The following is a 12923-nucleotide window of genomic DNA, read 5'->3' as shown; positions in this document are numbered from 1 at the left end:
AAAAAAAAAAAAAAAAAAAAAAAAAAAAGAGGTGCCAGTCCGTATGAGTGTTGGAAAAATAACTGTGACTGAACATATAACTTAGATAATGCAGCGTCATCTCTCTTATTCCCCTAGCCAAGTTCCCTTTTGGGTTTAAATTTGAGTTTGGTCTTAAAACTTTTAAAAATATTTCACTTTCGACCCTGAATTTTCACCATGTTGGACATGAACTTTTAGAAGTAATTATTTTAGTTCTTATATTTATTTTGATTTCAACACATTGTCTATATGTCTATATTTGTCTATTAATATAGACATGTATTCGAACTATGCAAGTTCAAGATTATTTTTATTTTTATTACAGAGTAATAGAATGAGGACCAAGATTTTTTTTTTTTCTTTTATTCTTTTTTGTAAAAGTTTAAGAGACAAAAAATAGGTATTATGAAGGTCAATGGTCTACCATGGTTATTTTTTTCAATTTAGGGATTAAAAGAGGCCAAAATGGAACAGACCTTTAAACCAAAATAGGATATATACGTTTTTCTATATTCATTTTAATTGATTTCTATGGAATCATATGTAATATAGGGTGCTTTGCATGAGTGCCTTTCTATGACCGTGACAAACAGGGAAAGCAGGAGACTTTTTGGGATTAAGAATCTGTAGCAAGATAGGGATTGATTTGACTCTCTACTTTTTTCTTCCCTACAAAAAAAAAAAAAATAATAATAAATAAATAAAAATAAAAATAGTTTCTTGAGTCTAAAAAGTAAATAGTAAACAGTTTCTCATAATTTTTTTTTTTTTTTTTTACAACACTAATGTTCCAAGTGAGAGGGTTGTTATTTTAATTCATACCAATGGTATAATATGGAATGTAATTAATCTTGATTATTTATTCATTGGGACAATAACCTATGGGAAGGATTGATTTTAGGATGAGGCTCGGAGCTTTGATATAGATCAAGGTATAAGAAATGTATTTATCCGCAAACTTTCAATTTTGTATCTTAATAAGTTTTAATAGATCTTTGAACTATTGTATATATATTTTTATATTATTGAAAAAGTATATTTTTGAAGTTCCAGTTTTATATATATATATATATTTTTCTGAAAAAAAATTGATTTATTAGACATGAAATTGTTTGGTGGGTAATGAAGCTACTCAATTTGAATTTTTTATATTTACAAGATACTAAAAAAATTTAGAGATTTATTAAACATAAAATTGGAAATATAATGATTTATAAACTATTTAAAAGTTTAGAAACATGTAGGCATACCATTGAAGTCTAAGAATTTATTAGACATTTTTAAAACTTTAGATACTAAATAGACACAAAACTTATCTTATTAGGGTTACAATATCATAGAATTTATATATATTATACTATTGATATTAACAAAATAAAATCAGATATTTTTTAATATAATTCTCCTTTTAAAGTTTCAAATTCAAAATTGGTTACACCCTACCATTTTGATGTAATCGAGAGAATTTTTATTAAATCAATAAAATTAAGATATCATATCAAACAAGATAGAGCTCGATAATGAATATTATTCTCAATCTGCCTTTATATATAGAGAGAGGAGTATATTCTTTTTGAATTTTTGTAGCACATAGCATAATTCTAGATTGCTCTTTTGGCTCCATAGCATCAAGGATTTAATTGTTTTGACCAAAATTCCATCCATTTTTATTCATTTATTTTATTTATTTATTTATTTATTTTAGGGAACTTATATCAGCAAAATCCAATTATGTTGCAGCCAAAAGATGGAGAAGAAAAGTGAAAGGTAAGTCGCAGATCAGAAAGAAATTGATTTTGTTGGCTTTGGTGTCACAGTCCACTTTCAACAGATAATATTATTAATATTAATAAACAAATAAATAAGTTCATAAGTGCCATTTGCTTTATATTTATTACGCACCAATTATGTTTATAAAATTATCCATTTTTTCCTCAACATTTTTTCCTCAACAACCAAATATATAATTCAATTTTTATTATTATACTCATAGTTTACTGAATAGAAAGTTTGAATATTATGAGAATGACAAAAAAAAAAACAATTTTGTAGACAAATTGTATAAATTAAAAGTTTTTTTTTAATTTTTTTTTTTTAAAGGAAGTATGAACAGACTTCAAAACTTCGGTATAAAAATACAATTATATATTATGTTTAAAGTTGAAAAAGGGCGAAGTCCTCAAAATTAGGTCTAACCGTTTGGAAATATGAAAAATATATATATATTTTTCAAGGAAAATAATAACAAAGTTGTGGGCCCACCTGATTTTGATTTAGGAATATTAAATCTTTGAAAATAATATTGTTGGATCATGAAAGCACGAACCGCTAATTTAGGGAATAATTATGAGTTCATAATTAAGGAATACTCTCTCTATTTGGTGTGAGCCGTTTTAGGGAAGTACAAAACAAAGCCATGAGAGCTTTATGCTCAAAGTGGACAATATCATACCATTGTCGAGAGTCGAGAATCGATTAAGGGGAGACGTACTTTGTTTGAGGGGGAGGTGTTGGATGATAAAAGTCTCACATCGGCTAATTTAGGGAATGATCATGGAGTCTCATTCTCTCATTGTCCCGAGATAGACTTAGTTAATGATTGAATTATAAGTAAATTGTTTATTAGATGATCAATGACTTAGTCATTCTTCCGTCAGAAACATTACAAGGGTAACCTATAATTAAAGAATGAAAATTGATTAATTAATTTTGTATCATTTGAACTTGTAATTTGTAGATCCAAAGAAAAACATGTATTATTTAAATTAATATTTAAAATATTAGATAAATTAAAAAATTATTTAATTTGAAAGGTTAAATTTAACCTAGAAAATATATTTATTGTACAGATACATTCAAACAAAAAGAATTAAATAAATTATATGCATTAATTAAAATACATATTTAAAACTTAAATGATATTTAAATTGGTTAAATATGTATTGAAATATTTTAAATAATATTAAATATAGATATGGAAGCCCATGCCTCCACTTTATTATGGTCCCTACAGAGAGTACAGGTGGCACTATTCGGGCCCACGTTTCACTTTAATTTTCTTTTATATTTCTTTTTTTTAAGGTAAATATTAAAATCTTCGTTTGGTATATTTTGGATAAATAAAAAAATTACTTTTACAATTTTAGTAAAATTGTAATTTAAATATTGAAATTTTTGTATTTGTGGTATTTAATTTCTCAATTTTTAATTTTTTTAAGTCCCTTAATAATAAAAATATTTGAAAAAGTAATTACAATTACAACTACATTTTCCTAACATATTATATTTTTTAAAATTAATAAATCTATTCATAATTAAAAATATAGAAAAAGTAAAAATTTAAAAGAGTACATTTTTTAATATTCATAATTTTTTTTTAGTACATTTAACAGTTGAGAAAATAAATTTATAATTGATATATTTATTGTTAATAAACGAGGGAGTGGGGAATAATGAGGTAGACAAATTTGTATTTATTGACAGCTTTTATTCATATCGCACATCCTCTCCCCACCTACTTAAAATGCTGCCAGACTGTCCACGCGCCACCACGTACCCTCCACCACATCATAGCCGTCCGATCCTCCTTCTCATCCTTCTCTTCGTACACGTGTCATTCATCTCACCGCTCTCTCCGCCTTTGCGCTAAAAAAAAATATTGTTTCACCCATCAGTACCACAAACTGCTCTGTACATCTGTCTAAAACAGACACGTGGCACCTTTTCATTAGCCCTTCTGATTGCCAATATTAATCACGATATCTGGCGTGCCGTTCTCGCGTTTTAACCATCTCGTATCTCTTTCAGTTCTCGAGAGATGTTGTTGCCGAGCCGAGCACATGGTTTTTGCATTTCCCAATTCCCAACCAGGAAAATTATCGAGCAAACAACTGAAAAGTCCACCGGCTCCGAAATTTCAATCGAATTTACGAAATCTGCCATATGAACGATTCGAAGATAGAGGAAACGGAAGAGAAGAACACGAGAATCGATTGAATATGGAAGAGACCTACAAGTAATTTTTTGATTTTCATTTTCCAGAAGCCAGAAACATGAAGGAAGAAGAAGTATGGATTGAAGCAGAAATATAAATCGAAAAATTAATAATAAACGAGATAATTCATATTTATCAATCAAACACGATGATCTTGATATTCGACGACTAATTCCTCGCTCCCTCTCAACAGATCTGTGATCTACGAGAGAGAAACTGCAGGATTTATAAAACCTTCGTTTCCGTAGAAATTCCATTTTTCTCTTTCGAGTCCACGATCTTAAATTTGACATATCAGATCAAATATGATTGTTCTATCTTTTGTCTTTTTTGACGTTTTATACAAATCAGACTCTAACGATCTTCGGCGCTTTAACGACTGGATTTTCCCTTGCAATCGCGTCGCGACCAGCGGCTTTGTAATCGAAGCTGCAGTCATGGCGATCGGAGTACCGGTGTTCAGCGCAAAACAGCTCCCCACATCGGCATCGAAAACCGGTCAATCCGACTCTCTTTCTGCATCCGGAGCATCGATTCACCTGACGCTTGGCAGATTCCTCAGATTTGAACCGATCCACGGACATATTCCTGCTACTGTCGCGAACGGAATCCATTAGCACAGGCGATCGAGATCTAGATCTCGAACTTTTCTCACCTGACAACTTCCGAGGCACCGATATTCCAGTATTCGAAGACGACGACGATATCGTAGTCGCCGTGGCCGTGGTGGCGTTAAAGCACTTCTGGCACATGTTATTGGTGGTCGGATTACCGGTGAATCCGCAGTTGTTGACGCACAACGTGATGGTCTCCGGTACCTTCAACTCCGTCTCCTCCTTCTCGGTCCTCTGAGCCATTTCTCCGATCCGACTCTCCGTAAGATTTACACAAGAACAACAACAACAACAAAGAATTAAGAAGAAAAATTGTTGGATGGATTTTGAGGATTTGTCGAAGGAGGAGGGAGCGAGGAGCGGTAATATGAAGGGATGGAAAAGGGGCCGCGATTTTGAGATAGAATATGGGCCTCATACACGCGCATCAAACAATTTCTCCTTTTTTCCCTCATTGACATAAATACCCTCCTCGTATTTATCTATTTACCTTCCCATCCCTCTGGTGGTCCTGGATTAGCTCTGACGTTGCAGGCCTTCGTTAAAAAAAGGAAAAATTATTGCCTGTGGTCCTTTCTATTTTTATTTCCCTGAGTCCGCTTCCTAAGCCACATGATTATTTTTATTAACCGCCTTTTGATGCTCATTGTCTGCGTCAAAGTCAATGGGTAGTTCGTCTACTGCATTTTTATTTTCCTTCTTTATTCGTCGCAAACTTTTTTAATATGATAATGACATATTATTTAATAAATTATATTCTAGTTGACATCTATTTATAATTTATTGGTCATCATATTTTATTTAGTTTAGTATATAATTATTCATATAAGGATTTGAAAAAAATAACAAATCCGAACCAATGTTGGTCAATAGTTAGGGTTTCATATGACTTGATAACTCGATTAATTCATACTACCCGATTCAAACCATAAAGTTTAGTTTCATTTTTAGAAGACCAAAGCTACCGTTCAATTTGTAGGTTGAATTATTTTGGTCAAGTCAACCCAAAAATAGGGTTACAACGCAACCGATATTAGTGATGCATTATGATTCCTAAATATTTGATATTTGAATTTTATGATATTTTAATTATCAATGTAATATGTTTCGGTAGATAAATGTTTTTTTTAATAATTAAAAAACTCAATAACATTTAACTACACACAAGTTTCATAAGGTGTTCCGCCTATAATTACAAAATAAATTATTCAATTAGATATAATAAAAAATGACTTTATTCGAGACCTTTGCATGTTATTTTCATATCATTTCTTTGACGATATTAAATTTAAAAACAAAATAATTAATTAAAAATATTAAATACTTAAAATTACTATTAAAAAAAAAAGATATAATATATTTTATTTTCGCAAAATTCATAATATATAAATATTCTTAGTTCTTAATTAATTTATCGTAAACTTAAAAAAGATTACACCGAAAATATATGAATAAGGTTAAAATACTATTTTGTAGAAACATCTTAAATTTTTTATTTATTTAGATGGAAATGTATTAAACGTTCAATTAAGTTTTAATTAGTAAGAATATTAATTTATTAAAAAAAAAAAAGACATTTATGGTTTGAATAAAATCTAAGGGTAAATAGGTAAATACACGACGTACACGCGGAGCCAGGTGGAGGTGATGATGGAGAGAGAGAGAAATATTATTTTAAAGATACAATTACATTAATTTTTAATTTAATATAATATTAAAAAAAAAAAAAAAGGAAAAGGAGGCTTTTGAAGCCGCCCTATCTGACTGCAGAGCAGAGGAACATTTCTCTGGATAGCGCTTTTTTAGGAAAGGGTATTTTCGTCATTTAGCTCTGTCACCATTCACCAAGCAAGCAGCAACCCAACAACATTAGCAACGCCTTTTCTTTTTCTTTTTTCTTTTTTCTTTTTTCATATTCGCACGTGAAATACACGTGCGTATTATACGCGTCTCCCTTTAATCCGAAAAAAGTCTACACGCCTAAAATGTCTCCGTCTTTCTTTCTCCCTAAACCCTAAGAAAATAAATAATAATTTAATTAATATGAGTTGACCGGTCACGTTTTATTAAACTTAAAAACTTTATGACAATTACCTCACATCTAATAAAAAAAATTTAAAAATTATTTGATATTAAAAAATTAAAAAATGAATTTGTTAGACATAAACTAAAAATTAAGAAATTTACCGAACATAAAATTAAAATTTTAAAATATATGGACCAAATTTGACTTGTGTTCTTTCTGTTTTTTTTTTTTAATTATTATTATTTACAAATATTTTAATATTAACTTAAAATAAAATTTAATTATGAGAACAAAATAAATTAAATCGTTAATTTCTTAACAAATGTGAATATTTATAATTAAGAAAAAATGTGAAGAAAATTATAACATTAATTAGTGGGAATAAGCTGTCGTCCATTAGGGTGAAGCATCAAGGAAGGCGTCGAGATTTGATACGGAACCCCAATTATTTATTTCTAATTAATTTAATATCCACGCTGGCTACTTGTGGGCCCACTACTGCGAACCTAGTTGGCAATTTTGTCCTTGACCAAGTCAAACGTTGACTTTTTATTTTCTTTTCCCTACTTTTGTATTGCCATTCACAAGTCCAAATTCCACGAACCAAATTATTCTTAGCTTAAACCTAATTATCATCTTTATAATTTTCATCCATTTGTTTTTTTTTTTTCATAATATTTCATTTATTCTATAAATTATTTTTTAAAAAATATATTTTCAAAACTTAATGATAAAAATGTGGACTACATTGTATAATTTGATTATAAATTATTTATTATAAAAAATAAATTAGGCTAAAATACAAATTTCTGTTGTGTCATTTACTTCTTACAAAGGTTTGAAGTTTAAGCTTTTTTTTTTTCTTTTTTAACAAAATAATTTTTTTAAAAAATTAACTAGTAATTCAAATACTTCTTTAAAAAAAATGAAAATAATTATAAATAATTTGGGAGGAAAAAAAGTATACATTTAAATAAATAAAAAAGAATTATATAATGTGAAATTGCTAGTCATATGTAAAAGAAAAAAAAAAATTTAATAAATATTTAAATGGTTAGGTAAGCATTTTACGTTGTACTAGTGAGTTAAAATGCTTATTATTTATCTTATATTCAACATTTTATTGCTTTATTTTTGTTAACTATCGATAAACTTTGTTTAATTACACATTTATTTAAATCATTACAAACTTTCTTGTAATTACATTTAAATTTATAATAACATATTATAAGTAAAAATATATTATTTAAATGTTGAATGCGCACAATAGACTAACTATATAAAATAAAGACGAGTAACTTCAAATTTTTAAAAGGAGACTAATAAAATGTATTTTAATTTTTGTCCGCTAAATTAATGGTAATAATATTTTATCATGTATAATAAACTTACTTTTTATTCTTTTAAAAATTCATCAGACACCAAATTAAAATTTGAAATTTGATTAGGTATCAAATTCAAATTTATATCTAACTTATTAATTAATTATTTAAAAATTTAATTAGGTTAGGATTAATTAAATATTTAAAAAATTGGAATTCCAAAATCATGGCCCAAATTGATCGGCCCATTTAGAGTAATTTCGCAAAAAACAGGGCCCAAAAGCAATGAGATGCTGTAATGCAAAACGTATTTACGAGTAAGCCCTTCCATTTTTCCGTTTTTCCATTTTTCCATTTTTCTATTTTTCTATTTTTCCATTTTTGTTCTGTTCATCTCAAATCTTTCTCCCTCGGCCATGTTCTCTGATGAAATCCGCTCTCCGTTGCGTTTCTGCGTTTAATTTCCAGCCGCTTCCTTGTTAATCGGTTTTCTCTGTCCAGTTTTCACAGGATCGGTGGAACCGGCTAGGGTTCATGGAAGCTGCAATTCGGGAGTTTAATAATTGAGGGTTTGAATATCGATTGAACTCCGGTGTTAGTGTTATTAAAATTAAGCGTTCGGTGTTCTCGATTGTGAATCTTGGTGATAGAACGCATCCGAGATGGGTAGTGAGGATCGTGTCGATGATCGAACGTTCAAGGTTGATTTCAGTGGCGAGGGAATGACGAAGCTCAGGGAGAGGATAAAGCTGAAGATGAAGGAATTCATGGGCGATTATACTGACGACACTCTCGTGGTACGGACTACCCTGGCCTTTTAACATTCATGTGCCTGCTTTTTGCGAAGCAATGTCATTATCGGTTTTGTGACGAGTCTGCCTGGGAGTTTTAGAAATTCTTTTAGGTTATTCAGGTGGAGGCCATTTTCTTCTTTTTGACTGGTTGTTGAGGAATTTGTTTGGTTGAAAAAATGGAAATGTAGGATTCGCGGGTTGTTATATATTTGTAGAGGCAAGAAATTGAGATTGAGCTAATTGGACGAAAATGTTTTGTAATCTTTGCATTAGATTTCTTTGAGGGATTTATTGAGAATATCATTCTGAAAAAAGATATTGGAATACTCGTAATATCTTCCTTGAGGGTGTTTCAAGAGTTCTAGAAGGATTTAGTAGTGGTGAATCCATCAGGTTTTTGAGCTTTCTTACTTCCCAAATGTGAAATAGCTTAAATAATTTTGTCTACTCGAAATTTAGCCTCGATCTGAAGCAATCCTTGGATGTCTCGAAGGTTGAGAACCGACCCAAACTGTTTGATATAAATTTTGCCACCTGTTATTTGAGTATGGATCTTGGATAAAGCAAGAAACGCCTTTTCAATATCTGTGGAAAGAGCTAGTGTTATAATATTCTTCTCTTCTTGACATGTCTCCTGCGAGCTATGTGGATTGTATCTTCGTGTCTAAACAAATCTCTTTCCAAAATAGATCATTGAGTTGGGATTCGAGATTAATTTGAGAAGACCGTTTGCTTCAAGCAGGGAAAAGTTTTGCAAGTGGTCTAGAGCTTTGGGATCATCAAGAGTTTCAGCTTTTCTGAAGGTTCCATCTTTTCAGCAAGCTTTTCATTTTTTTTTTTTTAATTTGCAAATCAGACCATACCTTAGCCAACCTTCAAGATTAGAGCAGTGTTCCACCAACTTTTGGAAGTCTTTGGGAAATTGCTGTGCTTGAGCCTCATATTTATGAATTTAAAAAGGACAGGATCCCATTTGATACCAGAAGATTTCTTAAAGGGTCATTTAGCGGTTGGAGGTAGGCATTTCAAGGTGTTTTAATTCTTCGGAGATTTAGAGTAACCAATCATGGGAGACTAAAATCTATCAATGAGGGACCAATCAGTCCATCTTGGATCAAGTTAACTTGGCTCTGTTATGAGGGAGGGACATCAATGAAGGAGAGGTTGTCAAGAACCTCGTCAAAGAGCTTCATGCTTTTCGCAGTGAATTTCTCCCAGCTTCATTAAAAGGTATTGAAGCATCTTCCTTCTCAACTACTCAATTAGCCATAACAGAGGCACCCAAGATTTTCCAATTTCCTAAAATTGAAACCTGGATATAGACATCTGGAGAAGGGCCATAAATATTGAAAAGCCTGAGAAGAAGAAAATTAGCAGAAGAGAAATTGAACCTTTAAAAGAAAGGTTGCAGCCATAACAAAGGCGCCCAAGATTGTCCAATTCCCTCCCAAAAAAAAAAATCTTGAGATGGACATCTTGAGAGGGTCCATAGATACTGAAAATTTGAAGAAGAAAAAGAAGTCCAACAAACATCTATGAGGTCTTAGTTAGATTTGATAATTTTTTGGTTTGTACAAGGAAGCTATTAAAGAGTCAAGGCTTCAACTCTTAAGCTTCGCATGGAGGGGACTACAAGTGATGTAAAGGCGGGTAATATAATTGTTTAATCATAGGAGTGACTAGGACATGATTCTTTGGGGCCTAAGGAATGGGTATTTTGTTATTGTTCGGTTATTTCTGTTTGGGGTTTGCTTTGTTAACTGTTGTTAGCTGTGGGGAAAGTCATATTTCACTTGAAACTCCCTTGGCTTGGCCAAGATAGTTAATTCATAATTCAAGATCCATCAGTATCAGTGTCAACATGAATAACACTTAGATCACAGCGAGATTTGATATAACTTCTACGACAGCCATGAGAACCAATTTTTGAAGTTTCAGTGGTTGAATTTCTCTCCACATATTTCAAATCCATACAGAGGAATCAAGACAACATTTGTTGAGGGGCACATTTATAATCTTTATCCATCCTTCATATGAATCAGATGACTAAATTCTTAGAATGCTTGAGTCCAATTTTCTTAGGCAAACAAGTCTAGCTTGGTCAATCCTTATGCACCCGAGGATGGCTCTATTACTTATACATGGTTGGGGCTAATTAGCTCTTGGAGAGCCCCCGTTGTTCTTTAAGGGTTTCTTCAAACCACACTAGAGGCATTCATCTCGATAAGAAGATGTCCTCTTTAAGAAAGCATTAACCATGTTTTAGTAATCTTGCTATTTTTTTTTTTTACCTTTCTATCATCTCAATGCTATTATTTCTTTACATTCTTTTGAAGATTACCTTTCCACGCGAACTCATTCTTCCAATTTCCATGGTTTGGAAGAGCAAAATCTTGAAGAACGCCAAATTTTATGTGTGGAAGATCCTCGTTAGCAGGGTTAATACATTGGATTGTGTTCTTAGGTTCGTGTCTAAGGTGATCAGACCCTAGTCTTGCATTCTTTGTAGGCTAGTAGCCGAGGATCTAGATCATCTCATGTAGTCATGTCAGTTTGCTAAATCGGTGTAGAGCAACCTTTTTGAGTCCTCCTTCTGGTTGGTTTGGTCAAGAATTTCTAGTTCCATGCTCAAGGAGTTGCTTTCCCTTCCTCTTTTCATGACAATGGTCGTTTGTTGTGGTTAGCATGTCTTAGTGGTATTGTTTTGGGAATCTGGAAAGAAAGGAACAACAAGATTTTTAGTGGAGTGGAGCAGTGTATTGGTGAGGTGTGGTCCCTTGTTTGATTTCATACCTCGCTTTGGATCTCTATTAGATTACCAATCAACCCAAAAGCTTAAGCTCATGGGTTTTGGTCAATTTAATGATATCAACTCTCCAGCACTCCCCCTACTTGTGAGTGCCTAACAAGTGAAAATCAATAGTAATTAGGAAGAAAGTTACATTATAAGGGTTTGAACACAAGACCTCTTGCTCTAATACCATGTCTGATAACCATTTAACCGAAGAGCTTGTAAATTTAATTATATTAACACTTTAAGTTTATGTTCGTAAAGACTTGTGTAATTATTCCTTAGGTCTCATTTTGTTTTTAGTGTAGCTGGGCTTTCTTTGAGTTTTTTTAAGTCTCTCTCTCTCTCTCTCTCTCTCTCTCTCTCTCTCTATAATATATAGATATTAACTAGTTTATAAAGCTGAATGCTTGAAAATTTATTTTGAGATGCTGGCATTTATTTAAGTGATGTGGTATCGCTTAGCCTTTGAATATCCATTTTTTCTCAGGTATTGCTGCATGAAATTGGTAACTCTCTTTACTGCATTTTAAATTTAATTAAACGTTATACTTGTGCATTTTTCATATGCATGTTTGTCTGTTGCTTAAATTGCATCCATGTTCCATTTTTTTATACTCATCATAATGTGGTTCCGAAGTATGGTATTTAGAACGTCTGTTTGAAGAATCAAGTTGTATTAAATGTAATGAATGTTCTTTGGGTAGGAATACGTGATTGTCTTATTGAGGAACGGCAGGCGCAAAGAAGAAGCACAGAATGAACTTAATGTATTTTTGGCAGATGAGAGCCGTTCTTTTGTATCTTGGTAATTTGATTCTCATCACTCCTCTTGTTCATATTTGTAATTTGGGTTGTAACTTGTGTCGAGTCATTCTTGTAGCTAGTTGATTTAACAGTTTTATAAGCTTCATTTCAACAGGCTGTGGGATCATCTGGCTTCATGTTTGGATTTATATGTGGAGCCGCCTACTAAATCTTCTGCCAATGATAATGAGGTGCCCAGACCAAAGTCTCCGGTAGAAGAACCAGATATAAGAAATAATTCTAACAATCTGGAGTCTGATTCAGAAAGAGGGAAGTCGGAACAATTATCTAGCAGGCAGCATAATAGGGAATGGAAAGAAATTGCTAATGATGAAACCCGTGTTGCTCCAAGATCTGAAGTTAGTCGTGTCAAGCATTCTTCTCCTGAACAAGTTCCCAGTCACAGGAAAAGGAGCCGAGCTGATGATCATCAAGGCACTGAGGTTCGTGGTCTGACTTTTCTCTTCTGATTTTTTACCTAGAAGCAGGTAACTGGGTTTTAAAATGTAATTTTTTTTTTTTTTTTTTTTTTTTTTTTTTTTTTTTTTTTTTTT

General features: G+C 31.7%; 2 protein-coding genes across 4 annotated transcripts in view; one reads left to right on the top strand and one right to left on the bottom strand.

Annotated features, from left to right (window-relative positions):
* Positions 1 to 4109: 4109 nt before the first annotated feature.
* Positions 4110 to 5040, bottom strand: LOC111482080 (zinc finger A20 and AN1 domain-containing stress-associated protein 5-like). The gene has a single exon (XM_023127721.1). The coding sequence runs from the start codon at positions 4870 to 4872 to the stop codon at positions 4363 to 4365; it is 510 nt and encodes a 169-aa protein (XP_022983489.1). The 5' UTR covers positions 4873 to 5040; the 3' UTR covers positions 4110 to 4362.
* Positions 5041 to 8337: 3297 nt separating this feature from the next.
* Positions 8338 to 12923, top strand: part of LOC111481904 (nucleolin 1-like) — an 8862-nt gene continuing 4276 nt past the window's right edge. For all 3 annotated transcript variants that reach the window (XM_023127510.1, XM_023127509.1, XM_023127508.1), the window contains exons 1-3: positions 8338 to 8774; positions 12270 to 12370; positions 12485 to 12812. In XM_023127510.1, coding sequence (XP_022983278.1) covers positions 8640 to 8774; positions 12270 to 12370; positions 12485 to 12812 — 564 coding nt within the window. In that variant the 5' untranslated portion in view covers positions 8338 to 8639. The remainder of the gene's footprint in view (positions 8775 to 12269; positions 12371 to 12484; positions 12813 to 12923) is intronic.

Source organism: Cucurbita maxima, unplaced genomic scaffold (genome assembly GCF_002738345.1).
Source record: "Cucurbita maxima cultivar Rimu unplaced genomic scaffold, Cmax_1.0 Cma_Scf00007, whole genome shotgun sequence".
Classification (NCBI taxonomy): Eukaryota; Viridiplantae; Streptophyta; class Magnoliopsida; order Cucurbitales; family Cucurbitaceae; genus Cucurbita; species Cucurbita maxima.
Note: the sequence above shows the minus strand (reverse complement) of the source record. Positions and strands in the feature narration are given on the sequence as shown.

Excerpts from the sequence above, each read along its gene's own strand:
- LOC111482080 (XM_023127721.1), bottom strand. The coding sequence starts at position 4,872 with ATGGCTCAGAGGACCGAGAAGGAGGAGACGGAGTTGAAGGTACCGGAG.